At 41.0% G+C, this 20,560-nt stretch overlaps 1 protein-coding gene across 7 annotated transcripts in view; it reads left to right on the forward strand.

Moving 5' to 3' along the window:
• The first annotated feature begins 1,288 nt into the window (after positions 1-1,288).
• The window catches only part of spire1b (spire-type actin nucleation factor 1b), a 47,253-nt gene continuing 27,981 nt past the window's right edge, over positions 1,289-20,560 (forward strand). For 2 of the 7 annotated variants that reach the window (XM_074654597.1, XM_074654596.1), the window contains exons 1-4: positions 1,289-2,018; positions 6,976-7,004; positions 17,501-17,737; positions 20,423-20,548. In XM_074654597.1, the coding sequence (XP_074510698.1) occupies positions 1,637-2,018; positions 6,976-7,004; positions 17,501-17,737; positions 20,423-20,548 (774 nt within the window). In that variant the 5' untranslated portion in view covers positions 1,289-1,636. The remainder of the gene's footprint in view (positions 2,019-6,975; positions 7,005-17,500; positions 17,738-20,422; positions 20,549-20,560) is intronic. The other 5 variants (XM_074654600.1, XM_074654599.1, XM_074654598.1 and 2 more) reach the window with 4 other exon arrangements.

Consider the following 20,560-nt stretch of genomic DNA (forward strand, 5'->3'; position numbering starts at 1 on the left):
TGATCCGAAACCTTATTATGGAAACAAAAGTACGTGAATTGCATACTATTTCCGGTGAAATATTACCTTATGCAACCTCTTAATCCATCCGTGTGCAATGCTGGGCACTACATTGAAGATATATTTTTTATCTACAAAAGGGGGGTGCCTGCAGAAACGGGCTGGGAACCACTAAAGTAGCCTATTAAAGTGTATAGTTCTAGTTCCCAGTGCACCCAGAGAACCATCCAGGAGGCCCACTCCTATGCTGGGATAATACATGACCAGGGAATGAAATTAGCACCTGCCACCTGCAGGGTAAATGTTGGCTGTGGCAGGTAAAACGTTCACCTGCCACCATGGCAGATAGGTTTTCCTTATATTAAGAAATATTAGTTTTAAAAAGCAATTCTTAAATTAAAAATAGTCAGGGATTAAGGTTACATGATCCATATTTCTACTGTCTGTTACCACTGACTCAGTGTTTACTAGGGGTGGACGGAAATATTGAGTATTGCAATATTGTGTTTTATTGTGATACTGTATTAACCCTCAAAAACCCTGTATTGAATTCTAATTAATAGTTTACATGCAAAGATTAACTCAGGAAATACTTTAGTTTATTTGCAAAGATATGCAAATGCAGATCCTACTTTTCTGATTGCATAAAAAGTTAACTTTTTTATGCTCAGATTTTATGCATATATCAGTGTTATTTATACTATGATAGTTTTCCTAAAATTAGATTTTTTTAAAATCGCAACATATCGCCTTACTTACAGTATCGCAATATATTGCATCATAACCCCTGTATCGTGATATGTATCTTATCGCCAGATTCTTGCCAATACACAGCCCTAGTGTTTACGATTCTAAAGCATTCTACATAGACTTCAGAAGTGGCAGACAAAACAATTGTGTGGATAGTAGAAATGTTCAGTGACCTGCCACAGTGGCACGTGAGGAAAAAAAATAATTTTAGACCCTGTACATGACCCCAATTTATTTTACGTGTCAATCAGTTTGTGATGTAAACTAATAGGCTAAACCACCTCAGTTGATATTGTACTTTAGTGGTGCAAATTCCCTTATAAAATGTATGATTGTTGAACAGTGGATTTGAGGATTTTGGGCCCCATGGGAGTCTTGGAATTTCTCTGGTTAGTGATCCAACTTATTGACTCCAATTAAACATGCTTGAACGAACTGTATATGAGTTAACTACACTGAGTTTGAAAAAAAATATTATCATCTTGCATCAGTGCCTGACCAGTTTGTTAATCAGTACATCTCTCAAAAGCAATAGGTGCAGAGACATTCAGTGTGTGTGTGTGTGTGTGCGTGTATGAGAGAGAGAGAGAGAGATCATGTGATGAGAGAGTGAGCCTGGCTGGCTTGGTTGTGATGTGAGACACACTCACGGTGAAGGCTACAACCACACAAACCCCACGCACCGTCCTGCTGGCCTGGTACCGAAACCTTGAACGAGGCGTCGGCGCGGTAGGTCGGCTAGGCAGGGAAACAACAACCCCCGGTGAGCTGCTTGGCTGCTGTCCCGGGGAGCAGGAGGGAAGCATCAATGTCTCCAGGTTCCCTCTCACACATCGGCCTGGACCTGTTCACGTTATCGGGCCTCCTGCACTGAGATAATGAGAGGATGGCGGAGCAGCGATGCGGGGACCACGGACGGCTGACGGATGCTGCTGCAGCCTCCTCAGCAGCAGCAGCAGCAGCAGCAGCGACTCACCGGGATGAGCAGCAGCATCACAACACGATGAATCCAACGGTGGAAGCGGCAGTGGAGGGTCTGTCTTTGGAGGACATACTGAGGCTGTACAACCAGCCCATCAATGAGGAGCAGGCTTGGGCGGTGTGTTACCAGTGCTGCAGGACGCTGGCGAAGGGACACCGGAGCAGCAGAAGCTCCGCCGCCGCCGCCGGAGCACCATCAGCGGTGGCTCCGATGAGGATATCCGGACCGGGGGATGTTAGGATACAGAAAGACGGGTCTGTGAGGCTGGAACACCAGGGCTGTGAAGGTAAAATAGCCTATTATGTAAGAATGAGTGCGCCTTAAGCCACTCCGATCTAGGCCAAGCCATCACTTGCATTTCAAATAATAGGGCTGAGGTGTTGTGATTGTCCTTATGTAAAAATCGTATAGCTACAAGAGGGCAACATAGCCTACAAAATCACTGTGTGTACAAACCTAATGTAATGTAGTGGTACCACAGAGCAATAATGTCACTATAAATAAAATGTGTAGGTATTTGCACATGTAGAGGCTTTCTACATGTTTTTCCTAAATCAGGTGCTTTATTTTTAGTCTTCAATCTGCAGCAGCCAGATTTACAAGGCTCCATTACACATGACCTGATCAGTGATGAACAAAGAGACCCCTCACTTTCATGGCTCACCATACTGAAGTGTTTTCACTGCTTTTGCCTCCTCACTGAAGGCATGTGTGTGTGTGTGTGTGTGTGTGTGTGTGCATCATGTGGTTCCACCTCTTATTATTGCCACTTCATATCAGATCAGTGTGTTCATCCCAGCGTCATCTGATTAAAGCATGTGATTATAACAAGCTTAAATGTGCATTATCGGATCAAGGTGTGGGATCACAGTAATGTGATGTGTGCAAATAGAAAAGGTGATGGTTCACCCCTGCACATGCCTTGTATCTTTATGGCCCGATACAGCTGTTCCTAACTACATGTGACATGGGAGCCTCTATTGATTTTACAGCTGTAATTAATGAGGTGCTATAAAAATGAGGAGTTACAGCCATTGCTGGTATGACAGCGCTTCTATTGCCAAGCTGAGAATATCCGAGAAATAGAGAGGAGACCGTGGTTGCCTGCCAAATGAAAAATCACTGCAATAGTCTAGAAATATCCCTTTAGGGGATTACACTGTGTTTGTGGGGCTATGCAGGGCGTTTATAGTGACTTTATTGTACTTAATGGTAATTTGTGTCTCATATGGGAGAGAGTTAAAGTGTTTCTGTGGTATTTGTCTAGTATCCCTCTTACTACAGATCTTTTTACACAAGGTATCAACCAGTATTCAAACCAAACCAAAACAAAACAGATGACACTTCATGCCATGTGATGGGCGTGCCTGTGAAAAGATAACATGCATTTAAACCAAAACATTCTGTCTCGTCAGACCGAAACCTGGTATGATCAGTGTATGCTTTAATCACATTTGCTGATACAGTGAGCAGAGTGCAGGATAGACTGACTAAATGCCTATCTATCTCTCTCGGTCCATAATGGACTATACCTGAGGGCCGGAGGGATGTGCTCTTAACTCAGCTACAACACACAATACTGAACGCTGCTCAGTCAACATTTTGGCCTTCGATTCAATAAATGCACGCTTTGTCCAATCAACCTGTATTAGCTGATCTGAGAGGCACAGCTGTGAGGATGATGCCGGTTGTGGCCTGTTGGTCTATATGCTGAGAATGAATGGGCTATTTTTAGGAGAATGGAAGCAACCATTGGAGAGGGGAGTCCAGGCTTTTATTCCGCGATTTTTCATGTAATGTCATATCATGCAAAATGTATTAAGAATGTATTGAACTGTTGTAGTTTAAGCATGTTTTTGGGCATTTGTATTTATTGGCTATACGTAGATGTCTTGTTTTGTTTTCGTTTATATTATTTCAATAATCATGTTGCTATTTCACAGAGGAACATCTTACCATTTCCTTCACATCTTATGTCACCAAATGTGCAAAATATACACAGACTGTATTTTAAACTTGTATCCATTCATTTTAACATTTTAAATTGATTATTCAATACTTTTAGCTAGATTTTTTTAGATTTTAATTGTTTACACGTATAAAAAAGGTACAAGTTGATATTACATAAATGACAACAAATGTGATGGAGAGGTGCAAAAAGCCCTCAGAGGGGCTTGATCAGGGCACTCTCCAGTGCATACCTTAATCGATTGTAAAAAGAGAATAACATATTAAAAAGGATGGTAAAGAGAGAGAGAAGAAGCAGAAAAAAGATACGATTATACACACTAGCAGATGCCATATATGCAAGTAGACAAAGTGATGAAATAGAATTAAGATTCACATTATTATATTATCAATTAAAACTCATTATCAGTAAGCAATTTACAGAGATAATCCATAAGGAAAACATTGGGGAGATAAAAAAAAAACCTTTAACGGCTTTCTTAAATTGTTCTGGGGCCAACTTTAAAATATGAGATGGCAGAGCGTTCCATATCACTGAACCTCGGTAAATTAAACCAAACTGTAACTGAGATGTTCGACACATAGGATGTCTGAGTTTGTCGTTATTTTCAGTCAAATAATTGTGGAATTGTTCATTATAGGAATACAGTTCATGGAAATATGAAGATATCACACACTCTCAATTGCAGCACATAATGCTCGGTGTACAGTCTTCATTTCAACCTCACAATCTTTCCATGAACTCCATGACTACTTCAAAAGTACCTCTGGTTGGGAATCACTGCTGTCCAAGTCTTCAGTCTAATTCTGGGAGTGTTTTGCAAGTGTTCTGATTAGGGCACTGCAACCACACAAATGGTTTCGGTTTTGCAGGGTAAATTGCTGGTCTAATTGCTACTTATCTGTGGTGTTCAGCACAGGCCTTCTCTCCCTGATGCACAAGCTCAGACAGACAAACTCAGTCATGTAAATAATGAGATAAAGCTGTGGCTAAAGTTTTACGGATTTAGGACTTCTGAAGCTCTCATCTGCTAAATTGACTTCAAGTTAAATCCAGTTAAGGTTAGTTTTAGACCCTGTTATCACTCAAAACCACGTCTAGTATTCATTTATTCCGCAGTTTATCTGGGGCACTTGACACTTTGTATTATATCTGAATACATAATGAAAGCAGGACACTTTTAAAAACCTCTAAATATTTTTGTGTCATGCCACTTTGATGAATATGTTTAGTTTCATGCTGGTCCCCTCCCCAAGTGTTGTGGTATTATTAAGGAAGCACATTTGATAATCTGCTCAACCTGTTTGCAGTACAAACACACACACACACATCACGCAGTTAGCTCTTCTTCACCATACATACAGCAGTGTGGTATTCAAACCTGCTGATGCAAGTTAAGGTCATGAGATGATGTCACAGCTGTTGCGATGTTGCATTACTGCGTGTGACAATACAAAACAGCCATTTGTTAAGAGAGTCATCTGTTAGCAGGCTGTTTCTTCTTGGAAGTGAAAGCTGGGACGATGTAGCCTGGAGGACCTTTTAAGTGGGTCTTCTTTTTGAAGGGAGTACATTCATGCAACATGGCTTCTTGGGAGAAGTCTCGTCATCATCGGTCACATGCCACAACCCACTAAAGTAATTAGAAATGAAACAGAGCTTTTATTAAAACTGGTCTAGTTTGCATAATGAGAGCGCAGAACACGTACGCTGAAATTTGTTTAATGAGGAAGAGAATATGTAATCACTGATGAGTAAGCTACAATGGTGCTAGACCACAGAGCAAACTGTACTATAGCAAAAGATGATAGAAATCCCTAGATTTAAAATTCCACAATACAACAGGTTTTCCTTTAAACCTGCTCTAGGGACACGAGCCTTTAAAGGATAAGACAGTGATGCTCTATATTATTCTTAGTCTGTAGTGGCCGTTTTACCGTGCTCCAAGTTCCTAGACCACTTAGTCTGCAAGGTATCTCAGTTCTGGCTCATGTTCCACTTAATTTCAATCCATTTTTGTGAAGACCCAATGTATTCACGGGAGGCAGGGAAAACTTGAACGAGGGTTTATTTGAGAAGCAATTACAACGTTACGGCAGATGATTTCCATCAAAGTTACATCTTGCCCGGTCCACTACCAACTTGATGTTCCATACGTTAAATGTTATCACACTTTCACTGTACGCTATAATGCGCTATATAACACGGTGTATAACATGGTCAAAAACGTGTTGTGATACACACCTACGCATGCTTCACAGCATCTTCCAAAAGCCTCCTTTTACCATGCGCACTGAACAACTGCCTTAAGGCATTATATCCTGTCGTAAAGAATAAAATGTGTAATCTAGCACTATAGCAAGAAAATGGTAAACATCATAATCCTACATGGTGGTTATTTAAACTATACAAAAGCTGTTGTACAAACTAGAACCAATGTATGACATACCAACATAAACAATTTCACCAAATATAAATATGTGCACAATTGGCTCTTACATAGTCCATTATATTTCATGAACCAAAACCAACTATGAATTGATCTATTGTTTTCCAAAAACTATTAACAGAACGCATCAGTGAGCCACACCTTTGCACTGGGTGACATGTTCGTTCATCACCATGAACATACACACTTTATTTTGAGTCAATCCCACATTATCCATCCTGCTTTGTGGAAATACTCAGTGGCACACCAAATGTGTATTAATCCTCAGATGAAAATAGGCCCTAACAAATGCTAATTTTCTTCCTCTTTGAGTAACTTTTGCTAAATCACAGTCCTTTTTTAGAAATGAAACAATATATTTGTGAACAGTTCTTAAAGATGTAAGTTTTCAGTTAGGAATGAATAGACTTGGTGCTGAGTGCTACAGATAGTCGGACACTATTATGAAGCGGAGTAAGCGTTGGTGTTGGTCTTGTCATGGGGTTTGTGGAGGCAGATTTATCTTGATGAAGACAAAAAAATGTATGTTATCTGAAATTAGTCATCTCAGCTGCTCAGCTGCAGTCCCTATTTGTGATTTAGCAGCTGTAGAGAGTAATGAATAAATAAAAATGTCTGCCCAGTGCCAAGTTATATGATATTCGGAGATGGAATCAAAAGTAATGCATGAACTTTGACATTATTGCATGCGCTTAACCTCTGTCAGTCATACATTTTTGCACCTTAATGGAAGAGTGTTACCTATGTAACCATGTACTGTATATACTGTAAGCTGCTTTATGCTTAGGCTGCTTATCACAAGACTGCTTTCTTGTTTCCCTGCAGGTAAATACAGCCCTTGCACAACAACAGAGGTGAGTAACTCCACTGTAGTTCTTTTGTACTTATTGTATTTCATCATCACAGGCTTACAGAAGTATGAACAATATCATGTGAGCATATTTACTTGTGTAATAACCAGGACTTTTTTTAAAATTTAATTTAGCTTTCTGTTCTTTGGCAATGTTTACTTCACGTTTTTGATGTGCAAACCAGTTGGTTGGGTGGTAAAAAGATAAAATATTCATATTTAAGATTCGTATTTTGGTCACATGAATGCATTAGTTTGGGTGTAACTAGTTTTGAAACCTTGTTTGGAGTGTCTTTTGTTGATTATCTCAAAGAACCTCACAGAGTGCAGGCTGGGAAACTCCAGCGTTTCTGGAAAGGAACCAGTCAGTCAATTAACGAGATATTTATGAAGGGAAATCTATGGTTGTACAGGGAGAGATAATGGCAGGCTTAACCACAATAAAAGCATTTTTTTCTTTTTAAATATTTACCTTCCACAGTTGGTTACATTAGCTAGTTACAGTAAAAGAGGGCAGCCAGCCACAACAACAGAGATGGCATATTAGAGTGGCACTCTGCAGGATTATTTCAAGTGCAACCGGTGTCAGATAGTGCTGTGGTTGAAACTGTCATAAGCCATGGGTGTGTGATTTGTTAATCCTCATGCCTGCAATGCAGCTGCTGTGGGTCCCCTGCTGCTTAAACTAATACCGTTAATAAATAAAACGGGTTCAAATGATTTTCTTTATAATAGGCAATTGGTTTTCACTGCAAGCTTTAGACTCAACATTACATAGAAAACAACTTCAGAACAACAAAACACACACCACACAGTCTCCAATGCAAGTTGTTGATGGAGAGTTTCTGGCATGCAGCAACATCGTCTGCTGCAAACATGGTGATGTCATGAACCAATGACTAGAGAGTCATACCTTAAAGAAATGGTTCCATATTTTGTAAAATGTACTTATTACTTTCTTGCTGATGTCTGTAGCTACGCTGTAAGTATAGAGCTGGAGCAATGAGGCGTTTAGCTTAGCATAGCATAAAGACTGGAAACAGGGAGAAACAGCTAGCCTGGCTCTTTCCCAAGTTCAAGATGGTGGATCGTGGGTGGGAGCTGAGGCGGGCTCAGGTCAAGGCCTATAGAAAGGAGGCTGGGTCTCGCGTCATATCTCCGGGGGTATAACACATGCGCAGTAAAATCTCGCCTGCACTCGCCGAAATTGAGCCAATCGCAACGCACGACCGCAGCTTCTGTTACACTGCGCATGTGTTATACCCCATACCCAAAGACCCATGTCCGCCCGTGACCCAGCCTGCTTTTCATACATCTCTCAGGTGAAGTAGCATAGGGGACAACTGGGGGGGGGGGGGGGGGGGAGGGCAGTCTTTCTGCTAAGTTAAGATAATAACCTCCTGCCTAGCTTCATACTCGACTTCATCAGAGTGGTATTAATGTTCTCATCTATCTCTCGGCAAGAAAGCGAATAACTATTCTCTTAACACAGGGCATATAGAAGGGCCACAGTACAAGATAATGGCTTTACAACACCCCAATACTGTATAATCAGTAAAGCTCTAAATAGTTTTTTTTAGCTGCTAGTTATACATTTTCAAATTGTTACGACAAAACAAAACACAATGGCATGTGTCCCAGCCTCTTCTCAGCGTGTGTCTTCACCCAGTCATTTTCTCCACCAGCCCCAGAGGACCCAGCTGGCTTCTCTGATTGACTGGTAGGAAATGTCACCCAGCAAGGCCTCCTGTTTGATGACAGTTCTGGGAGCAGTTTCAGAACCTAATTAAATGGCTGTGTAAGATTGTCCCTCCCCCACACTCTCTCCCTGTACTATCATCAACTGCTGTTAATTGTTGTGATAATAGCTTGTGGAAATAGGTCTTACAGTATGAAGGGATTAGCTTCTCTGCTGTCACATTTTAGAAATATTTTGCTGGATGTTGTAGATGGAATAATTTTAGCCTGCAGGGATCTCTTCTGTGTCAGCGGATGCTGTCAGAGTGTTTGATGAATTCAAAGCTAATAAATGGTTTTGTATCTGTGATGTTGCACACACTGACTGAGGATCTCTGCCAGTTCATTAGAGACCATGTGCAGTAGTTTTCAGGGGGCTCTGGAGGGGGGATTGCTGCGAAATAGGGCTGTGATAACAGATGGACGGCGAATAACTCAAGCACACACACACACACACACACACACACACACACACACACACACACACACACACACACACACACACACACACACACACACACACACACACACACACAGAGTTCACTGTAGCAGCAGAGAATGTGAAACTGTATAGACAAATCTCTGCTAAGCAGCTTTGCACTAGAAATGAGTTTTTTACAATACAGTGTGTTACAGACTTTACTGGCAAGTTGTTGGATCTGCTTGATGCTTGACAGCGTTAAATCCTGCGGTAGAGGCATTCTGCTATCATACAGTGTGGAATTAGCCCAAAGCTGGATGAACAGGAACACATGTGTAGTCGTAGCTGACACACATTATCTGCACATGGTTTCAAACAGCGTGAGTTCTAGCAAATGATGCGGCTGTGAATGTCAGATGATGCTGTTGTCTTCAGAGCCAGTGAACCAAGCTCCTGGCAAGGCTCTATGTTCAGTAATCGCAATTGCTAAGTTCACTGGAAATGGATGATATTTGCCAGCAATTTTGTATTATATCACTCAAATGGGACAATTCTACTCTTTAGCTACACATTTCCACCTTTTCATATGCTATCCTTTGCAAGGAATTTATTGGTGACCCCTGTTGCCATGCTAGCTAGCTAGACCCTCCCGGTCCCGTGATTATGCTTCATCACATCCTCCTCTGTCAAAGTTTAACTGTGCACGCTCCATGCTCTCTTTTAACGTCTGAGCTTTGAAGTCTAGGAAGGGATTAAGAGTTTAATGTCACTTTCAGTGTTTAATGTAAACAGAAAATTCAGTCAGGAGTTTTAAAAGTGTTTGGCAGTTGCTTTTATGCATTGCTTCCTATATGATTTGTGTTTTCATGAAAAACGACAAATGGCAAAAGAAGGAGGTGTAAAGGAAAAAAGAGAAGAAAAAACACAGCAAAGGTGGAAAATGTTTGTGCTTTGGTTCAAGTTTTCTCTCTGTTCTGTAGTTATGTGGGTTCAACATACCAGACAAAGCAAAGCAACCATGCTCAGTCATATGACAGTCAGAGGTCACACTCACAGCGGTATAGTCAGGGGTAAGAATCTGAGAAAGGAATATCATCAGTGGTTGTTTGTACGTGAGAGAAAGTAACCCACACTTAACATTAATGCCATCAATTATTAAGTGGACAGATTGTTTTTTACTATTGTTTTACAACATAACATGTTTCTTAGTTTTAGAGAATTAAAAGGCCATATATTTCCCGAGGTAAAATTTGCAAAATGGATTGCCATTAAATGCAGATATTCATGTCCCCCCACAGAATGACTTGTAGTCATTATGGTTATCCCCTATTTTCCCCTTAGCGCCATCATCGAGACAATTTTACTAGGGCTGTCAAAGTTAACGCGATAATAACAAGTTAATGCAAATTCGTTTTAACGCCACGAATTTCTTTAACACATTAACTTGCAATTTTTAAGGTGTAGCGGGCTCAAAGCAAGAGTGAAGATACTGACATCATATGAAACTAGAAAACATAGGGAATCCATTGGTACAAACAATGTCATACTAGCTCAAGAAGGAGGCTAAATAACGCTCCAAATTTATGCTAAATTTTGGAAAAACTGGCAAAGGGGTCTCTTGACCTCTGACCTTAAGATATGTGAATTAAAATGGGTTCTATGGGTACCCACGAGTCTACCCTTTACAGACATCCCCACTTTATGATAATCACATGCAGTTTGGGTTAAGTCATAGTCAAGTCAGCACACTGACACACTGACAGCTGTTGTTGCCTGTTGGGCTGCAGTTTGCCATGTTATGATTTGAGCATATTTTTTATGCTAAATGCAGTACCTGTGAGGGTTTCTGGACAATATCTGTCATTGTTTTGTGTTGTTAATTGATTTCCAATAATAAATATATACATACATTTGCATAAAGCAGTATATTTGTCCACTCCCATGTTGATAAGAGTATTAAATACTTCACAAATCTCTCTTTAAAGGTCACCTATTATGCAAAATGCACTTTTCCATGTCTTTTAAACATCAATATCTGTCCCCAGTGTGTCTACAGGCCACCATAGTATCATAAAAGACCATCCTCTCTCTTTTTCTCCTCCTCCGTTTGTCCGGAAATGGGTGCAGAAAAAAAAATCGCTTTTTTTCCTTCTCTTCTGACGTCATTAGAGAAATGCAAGCCATGTAAGGGTTTCCTGGTCGAACCAGAGAGAACCTTCAGTAGCTGACCCCGCCCCACAGCGCGTCACTGTCTCTCCTCCTCAACCTAACTTGAGCAAAGTCTGCAAGAACCAGCAGAACAGGCTTCATGTACTCCCATCATCTAAATATAACATGTTCTTTCACAAAGGCTTTATGTAATTACACTGTTTAAACAGATGATATTTATATATTATATATATTTGATGTCATGCATGTAGCAGATTACAGGTAGTAAATAGTGACTTGTAAGCAACACAACACATTTCTGTTTCACAGTCAAACTTTATTTGAGTTGACAGATGACAATATTAATTATTCACAGCATTTGTAATCATCTCACCTGTTAGTTAGTTATGTTAACATGGTACAGGAGAAAGTCTTCAGCTCTGGTAAACTATGGTAAGCTAAGCTCCGGTGGTCTGTAGTCATGGTAACACAGAGACAGCTACTACTGTAAATAATATACCATTACTCTGATCTTCCATACATTTATCTTTTAGCAGAAATAATGAACTGACTACTGTTTCACATCTTCTATTTTCCACCCTGATGGTCGCTGTGTTTACACACCGTGTCATAGCGGTAGCATGTAGCTAACCCGTTAGCATGTAGCTACATGCTAACGGGTTAGCTACATGCTACCGGGTTAGCTTTGTATCTCCATGTAAACAGAGCCATCTGCCCACAGCTATCTGCTCTCCTCTGGGATGATTCTGTCGGTCATTTCTCACAGATGGATCTGTAAAGACAGACGTAAAACAGAGTGTATGTTTACGGTTTACAGAGTTGATGCATGAGGTAAACACTGAGTTAACTAACAGAGCTATAAATAGTATTATTTACCTGAGAGAAACCGTCAGGAAAACCTGGAATCTGGACCGCAGATGTTCATCATGTGTCGACGATTTCTGATCAGATTCCTCCGGTAACGTGCGCTGGGTGAAGTTTCTGGTTTATAAACTTTAAAGTGGTTTATAAGCTCTATTCTAGCTGCTATCTCTCCACTCGTCTCTCTCTCCAGAGCTTCTCCGGGAGGGAGGGGGAGATAGTGACGCTGTTGTTGTTGAGGAAGTTTGATTGACAGAAAACGCTGACCAATCAGAGCAGAGTGGGAGGAGACAGGCTGTGAATCAGTGGTTTTCAGACAGAGGCTGAATTAGGCTCTGAGGCAGGCAGACTCAGGCTGCAGTATGAGAAGAATAAAGGGTTTTTTGAACATTGCAGCATGTAAACATGTTCTAATGCAACATTAAAATACATCTATGAACCTGGAAATGAGCATAATATGTGACCTTTAAGGTACATTTTGAACAGATTCAAAAATGTGTGATTAATTTGATACAAATCGTGATTAATTATTACTATTTTAATCGATTGACAGCTCTAAATTTAACTTTTTCCAATACTGTGGTTTATGACTAAATACCTGCAAAACTACTGTCTTTCCCATCAGCCTCTGCTGTGCCTTCTGTTTAGTACTAATTAGCAAATGTTGACATGCTAACACACTAGAATGCTGATGTTAGCATTTAGCTCAAAGCCAAAATATTGGTACATCCTCACAGAGCGTTTAGCATGGCTGACTTATTTATACAATATACAGTACATACATTTTGTGCACCACAGACTTACTGGTGGCCAATGTGAAGCTAACTTCTAAGAAGTTATTGAAGGATGAGAAAGTGTTCTTCCTTATGTGTCCCATCAGAATCTGCTTTTTATCCTTATTGAAAAACATGGACGTAATTGGTTATACAGTATTTGGTTGAAGATGTAGGTGAAGCTCGATGGGTGCAATTTTCTCATTTTGACTTGTGGTTATAGTATGTCTGAGTTTATGGCGCTAGAGTTTATGCGGGTTGTGTGGATCTGTATGAGGAAGAGACTATGAGAGACTAATTTGCTCCTTAGTGACACATTTAGAAATCCAGGATTCAAATGAAATGGCACCAGATGCCTAGATTCCTGTCCTAAAGGTGCAATAAATAATACTGAATGTTTCGTTATAAAAGCTTAAAAAGGACATTGATCAATAGAGAGGTAATTCATTTATGCAGTTTCTTCTTTTTAAGTAAAATTCCACTTAGCTCACTTACTGGTTACTCTCACTGCCATGACCTTATTCCTGTGAACCCGCTAAGTAAATATAAATGTTTTAAATCCCCACATTGTTTCTACAATCCTTTAATTCTGATCAGTGGGTGCTGATTCTGGTAATTCTCTGCTGGTTGGCTAACAGTGGTTGCATACGAGAGAGCAGATCTAATAGATTTCAGTTAGCATTTAATTAGCACAATTGGCTCTGGTGTTTGGTCTGTGAGAATCACACAAGGCTACATAACTAAAACTAATGAGATTCACAGTCTCGAACAGCTGGTGTCTGTCTGAGTCCAATAAAAATGCATAATAGACCATAGCATCCCATTGCCAGATCCACAGACTACCAGCCTTTTTGTTACATGTGATCCTCCTTGACCTTCCTCAGTCGGACAGTGTTTAGCTTGTTTTTGTTGCTTGTTTTTCATCCCGACCATTTCCATTATTGCAGTTTCCCAATGGTTAATAAACTTGTGACAACACCGATGTTAGCGATTATACCGGACATTTTACAAGAAAAGACGGCGCTCAATATATGTAGAGCGCTTACTTTGATCTTTACCGTCGGATGACTGTGTGTCTGGCCTCTTCGGTCCAGTTTTCGCTGCTGGGCCGCATGTTTCCACCTAGAGGCGCTGTGACCGCATTGGGTTTAAGTCCGAAGTATTGCCAAATGGGCGCTTTTGCTTTTCGCTTTGACACCAAATCGTCCGCCATCGATTTGTTTGTCAACTCTCTCTTATCCCGTGTTAGCTGTGTGGAAGCAATAGATGTGCTGTTTGTGAAGGTTCTCAGTCAATAGATAAGCTCTGAATTTCGAATTTATTGGTGAGCTTTAGAGGCGTTGGAAGACAAATCTGGCTACCTTTGGACGGAGCCAGGCGAGCTGTTTCCCGTTTTGTACTAAGCTAAGCTAACTGGCTGCTAGGTCCAGCTTCATATTTACTGTACAGACATGATGTAGGCGATGTCATTGTATCGATTAACCGACAAGGAAAATGATTAGTCCCATTCCTGTCATAGACTGGCCCCATTGGCAAATATGAATGAACCGTGCAGTTTGCTTTCATTACATGAGATGATTTTTAGGGTATTGAAATTGAACTTAAAAAAGCCAGCAGGTGGATAACTAAGGAAAATTAGACCTACATATATGAGAGTACCATCATGGCACAATGTATCCATTGTTTTGGGGAAAAAAATGGAAAAAAATTTCCCTGTGCGTCACAATGGTTTTTATTTTGGCCCTTTGGCCAGCTTGCCTATACGTGACAGGAATTCTGAAATTCAAGCCAAGCTGTTTGATGTTGTTCTTGCCTGTGATGATGGCCGCTGCTGCACTTTGCAGCACCGGCAAATCTCCTTTGGTTGACAATGACATCTTCATCCTCTCCCTACTTTTTTTTCTCTCTTTTCTTTCTTCTTTCTTTCTTCTCTCCATCACTTCCTCCATTCCATCCTATCATTCTGCTCGGTCGCCTGGAAGCCTGGGAACCAGTCAGGGAGATTTCTAAGTGTACTGGAGACATGTTTGCTTTAGGCCGCCTTCACAGTTACGGGGAAAGTTCTTATTTCCTGCAATCAGTATGCGATCAGTAGGAATGATATTACGACAAACTGCGACTTTCTTGACTTGCAAAATTATGTTTTAAATTGACAAACATCACATGTGTGTTTCATGGTGCAATTCAAACGGTATCAACAAAAATATTTGTCTCTCGCCGCTGACTACCGTACATATTGTTTCTGAAATAAGGTCCCATGGGGTCCACCGGAAGGGGCGGGACTTCACCTCTCTATTGGAGTATCTGCATGCCATTTCCTGTCAGTTTTAAGTTCCCTCCCTGGCATACAGAAATATTATTTCTTAAATATTCAATAATATATTTCAAAATGTGGCACCCCTTGGCCTCTTTATGCCTTTGATCTCTTGAAAGTTTAATTTGTGGCCGCTTCTCCTGCCAGATAAAATTAACTTTCATCTGTAAGTGAAAAAATGTAAAGTGACATAATTGTCAAACCCATCTGCTGCAGCTTTTCATTTATTTCATCCTCCTTTTGCAGATCAGATACTGTTACAGCCTTTCACTGAATTATTTTTTAGATAAGAAACGGGAGCCTGAAAATCCACATACTGAACACATGAAACCATTAGCTGCTGGGCAGGGCACATCATTCCATGTCTGTCACATTTCCTACAATAACTGAAGAGGATTTCTCAGTTGTAGCCTGGGGTTATGTTTGCATGTGCAGCGTTTTTTGCCTTTGGTGTGTGTTTTTGTATGTGTGTGTGCCTGCATGGTGTCATATCTCATTGAGCGTGGATCCGGGTGGAGCTTAGACAAAGAGGTGGCATTCAGCCGTTCCCCCCTGAGGAAACCCAGCTCTTACACACTGATGGGGGAGAGGAGGACAGATCTCTCATTAACTCCTCCTCCCTCCACGAATGTCTATTGATCTGCTCTTGAGCTTCATGTCTGCACACACACATATACTCTGATGTCTCACCTTTCTCCGCCCTCCTTGACCTCTCCGATCCATTCAATGACTCCCATCATCTCACTTCTTCTTTTTTTCCTGTCTCTTGATGCATTTCTGTCTCTGATCCTTGTCTTTCTCCCCCCCATTCCCCCTCTCTCTCAGTTCCTTTTCTCTCAGTGTTTTATATGCTGTCTCGCTCCCTCTCAGTCCTTTCTCAGTGCTCAGGGCTGCAGAATAATCCCCTGTGTGATTTCCTACTCTTGTCTTTTGTCTTGGCTTTGGCATTACTGCCTTTATCCACCATGACTCTCCAATTCCAGGGCAGATTGAGCGCTATAACTGAGCATAGCATCTAACCTACAAGCAGCAACCACTGGAATAGATACTATTTGTTTTAACATTTTGGGGATCTTTCTACAAATCTTATATCTTTTACCTTATTGGCAGGCATTTTATCCAAAAAACAGAATGCATTGTTTCCACCTCCCAGAGTGTGATCCTATTTTGTCAAAGCTATATTATTGTTGTGTTGTAATACAGTTAAAAGGATTTAGTAAAAATAATAAGAATTGGTGTGTTGGTGTGTGTTCAAATGCAGTGGGAAACCTCAGACTTCTTACAATAAGCTAATGTGAGAGACACCACCAGCAGTCCATATATGCTTTAGGTTTGTCCATATATACTGTATATGATAAAATAAAATGCTGTTGCTCAGCTGACTCCTTTGTCCTGGATGTAAAAACAATAGCATGGTTTCATAAAGCAATTTTCAACAGCTCGGCTCAGTCTGCATTATTGTATGTATTATTGCGTTAACAGGGCTAGAAGAATCAGAAATTGCTTGTTAACAGTGACACATCTCTGACGCCTACAAGCTTGAATATTTAATGCTAAAAAAGTTGGGTGGAGTATCGTTCAAGTCCTGACGTCCTCAAAGTCTATGATGAATCTCAGATAGTGAATTCCTTCAGACTGACTGTATCTAGATGAGGAGACGTGTGATGTGATGAGGTTTTCCTTCATGCGTCAGTTAATCACAAGATCTACTATCAGTAATCTGCTCCCAGCGTCAGCCTCTCAAGCGCCAGTGAGCGTGTGTGTTTGCGTGCATGTATGAATGGCGGGAGGGAGCTCTCTATTCAAAGGCTGAGTCAGGAGGTCACTATATTACAGCTGTTCAGCTCAGTCTTGGCACACAAAAGAGGATCATATTGCATAACAATAGACGCAACAAATCCATATTTGTTTTGATGATGTGGCAGATGAACAACAGAACAATGTACGTAACAAAACACGTTTTTTTATCATCGGACACCAGTTATTTAGCTGGGTTTTTACTTACAATATGTGCAGCCTATTTGCATTGTAAGTTATTAACATTGTTGGAAGTAACATAATGTTCATAGATAAAAGACCATGCAAGCATGGGGATGGTTGTCAACTTGTAAACATTACAGATAAAGGTGACGCAGAAATGAGTGTAAATCTGAAAAAAAAAAATGGCACAGTGTGTACAAGAATGAGTGCGGAGATCATGTGAAGTTGCTTTTTGTCTCCCTCAGGTGATTGAGTCTCTTGGCATCATGATCTACAAGGCTCTGGATTACGGGCTGAAGGAGAACGAGGAGAGGGAGCTCAGCCCTCCTCTGGAGCAGCTCATCGACCTCATGACCAACATGGCCGAGGCTGAGAGGGACGCCTGCCCCGACGAAGGCTATGAGGCGACAGAGGAAGAGGATGAGGCAGAGGATGACCCGGACAACATCTCCAGTGTCCACGGCTACAGAGATATCTTCGAGGTACGTACAGCAGCTGAGTAAGTGACTGTGGCTGTCTCGTCTGTGTTTGTTAAGCCATTGGTGGTGCTTAATCTAACCAGCCAGTCATTTTGACTTATTGCAAACAAACCATTGTTGCTATTGCGGGAGATGTACAAGCCCCCAGGAAGAGCACCGGGCGTTGAAGCAAACTTCCTGTCAGTCGTGTGATGGCATTGGGCCCAAAAATACTTTTTCCCATATACTTACATTGGGAAAGAGACACTTGAATAGCCCACATTTAAACCATTAGGTCCTAAAAGTTATAGCTGAATCCAGAGTTATTTCCCTTCCTCCGTTCATGTGAATGAGCCCCAGACCGAGGCTGGAGCGATGGCTGGGAGGCGGAGTTAAAGGAAACGCTACTTCGCCTGCTCTATCGGCCCAATGGATGATCCGGGTACTTTATCACTCAGAAGTCAAGCCATTTTGGCTTCATGCGAACGTGAGCCGGCCTCCAACGCTGTATCCACTTCTCTTCATACATCCATGAGAAATACACATCATGCAGAATTGCTCCTTTCAGAGTGGTATATTATTATATAATTTATATTATTGGATTATTATTAGTAACATGTCAACTTGTAAGCATTTAATTGCTTTTAGCTGGTTGAGGTGGAGTTAATTTAGCTACTTTATCTACTGTTGGGTCGTTATTATTATATAACAATACCTCATATATTGTAATCTCATCTCGTAACTTGAAACCAGTAAATATAGCTATTAAATCTATTGCAGTAAGAAGTAGTATAATGCCCTCTGCAATGTGGTGGAGAAGAATAATTAAGTAACTACAAAATGGAAATACAGTTCTTGACTAAACATAATCCACTGGTGGATTCCAGGAACAGTCAGATGATATCAACGAGGGCAACTGTTCAGGAAAAGTTGTGTGTGAGAAGATGGAAATGTTAAAAAAGGCTCTGAACCACAGTGCCGTCTGGCTGCCAGCCTCAGCCCTGCTGGGAGTCATGCCTCTCTGTTGTCCAATGGAGCACAGAGTCACTGTGTCAGGCCTCACATGGCCTCACACTGTTTACATAATGACTACATACCCAGTCACACACACACAAATATAAAACCCCACACACCAACACTGCTTTCCAAGGTATCTGAGCAGCGTGGCTGGCCCGATGGCTAGCTAGCTGTCGGTTCCTATTGTTGTCTCAGTGTTTTTCACCCTCAGACCATTCACTCTCTGTGCTCCCTCAGTTTACCCTTTTGTCCTACTGTACTAGCCCTAGCTGACATAGAATACACTATTAACCGTTTTTAACAACAATAGCATAACCGTTTATCCTAGATACAGCATTATTTGTGTTATTCACACACTGGTGATAGGATGTGGGCAGGATAAGTTCTTACGGAGAGACGGTTGTCTGGTATTTTCTGTGTTTAGTGTCATTTTCTCTTACTGTGATGCAGTCTGGACAAATGGACGCCAACAGCATGCCAAGCATTGGCCCAGGGTACCGTCTGTTCCTCTGAGAGAGACACAAGGGTGTATTCTCTCATCACTGTTGGTCTGTGTGTGCGAGCAGCAGCATGGCTGACCTCAGGCATAGTTGTCTTGTCAATTGTGCTCAGCAGTCAATAACAGTTGTTTACAAATGTCAGTTTTTTTTGGGTATTTAGTTTTTATGTAGCGTCCCTGAGATCCTTTAGCAAACAGTGGTGGAAGGAGAATTCAGATCCTTTATTTAAAGCTGCAGTAGGCAGAATATGTTTGGCATCATTGGGCAAAAATACCATAATAACCTTTCAGCATTTTGTAATTCAAGTGTTCTGAGAGATAACTAGACTTCTGCTCCTCCTCATGGCTCTGTTTTCAGGCTTTAAAAAATCTAACCCGTGACGGGAGACTTTGACAAATCACAGGTCATTTCAGAGAGAGAGCGTTCCTATTGGCTGTTCATTCAATCGCAAATTCTGATCAAATGGTCAAACTAGGCAGCGCTGATCAAATATGTATCAATATTCTGTTACTGTAATGTCTATTTCTCGCCTAAAATGTTTTCAGAAACATCTTGTGGTGTACTGTTTAGCTGTAAAATGAGAAAGTTTGCTCCAGCTGGTGGGCGGTGCTTGGTATTTCCTCAACTGATCTCAACATGGCTGCCGGATGACAAACTTTCTCATTTTACAGCTAAACAGTACACTACAAGATGATTGTAACAACAACAACAATTAGTCAATTAATAAATTAGTTGATCAAAAATTAATCAGCAACAATTTTGATAATCAACAATGGTTTTTCTGACATTTTATAGACAGAGCAATTAATCGATTTATCGAGAAAATAGTTGGCAGATTGATTGATAATGAAAATAGTTGTTAATTGCAGCCCTAGTCCCTTTTGGTTTATTCCTTCTTCCAGGCAATCCATGTTGTTGCTGGAGAGGAGTTGCCTCATTTGACCAATAGTATTTTTTTTTAGCATTGTTAGTTAACAAGTCAGCATGCAAGTTGTCATCATACTTTAAGAAAGCTATTCGCAGATAGTATTAACAAAGCATAGAGGACCCCAATCATGGCTACCAGAGGGTGCTTCCCTTGAAAATACATTGCACTTTGTGAATTTTCTGTGTCATGTTTATAATCAGTGCAGCCGTGTGAACTGGGTACTGAAAGTCTCTCTTCCTCTATGCTTCACTGTCTCCCTTGTAGCTGTGCACGGCTCATCTACCCAGTCTATCAGACACCCCCAGTCACTACCAGGCAGTGTGTCGGGCTCTGTACACAGAAACCAGGGAGCTGGGTACTTTCTTGGAGAAGATCAAGAGCGCCAAAGAGGTGGGTCCTTAT

This window comes from Sebastes fasciatus, chromosome 12 (genome assembly GCF_043250625.1).
Source record: "Sebastes fasciatus isolate fSebFas1 chromosome 12, fSebFas1.pri, whole genome shotgun sequence".
Classification (NCBI taxonomy): Eukaryota; Metazoa; Chordata; class Actinopteri; order Perciformes; family Sebastidae; genus Sebastes; species Sebastes fasciatus.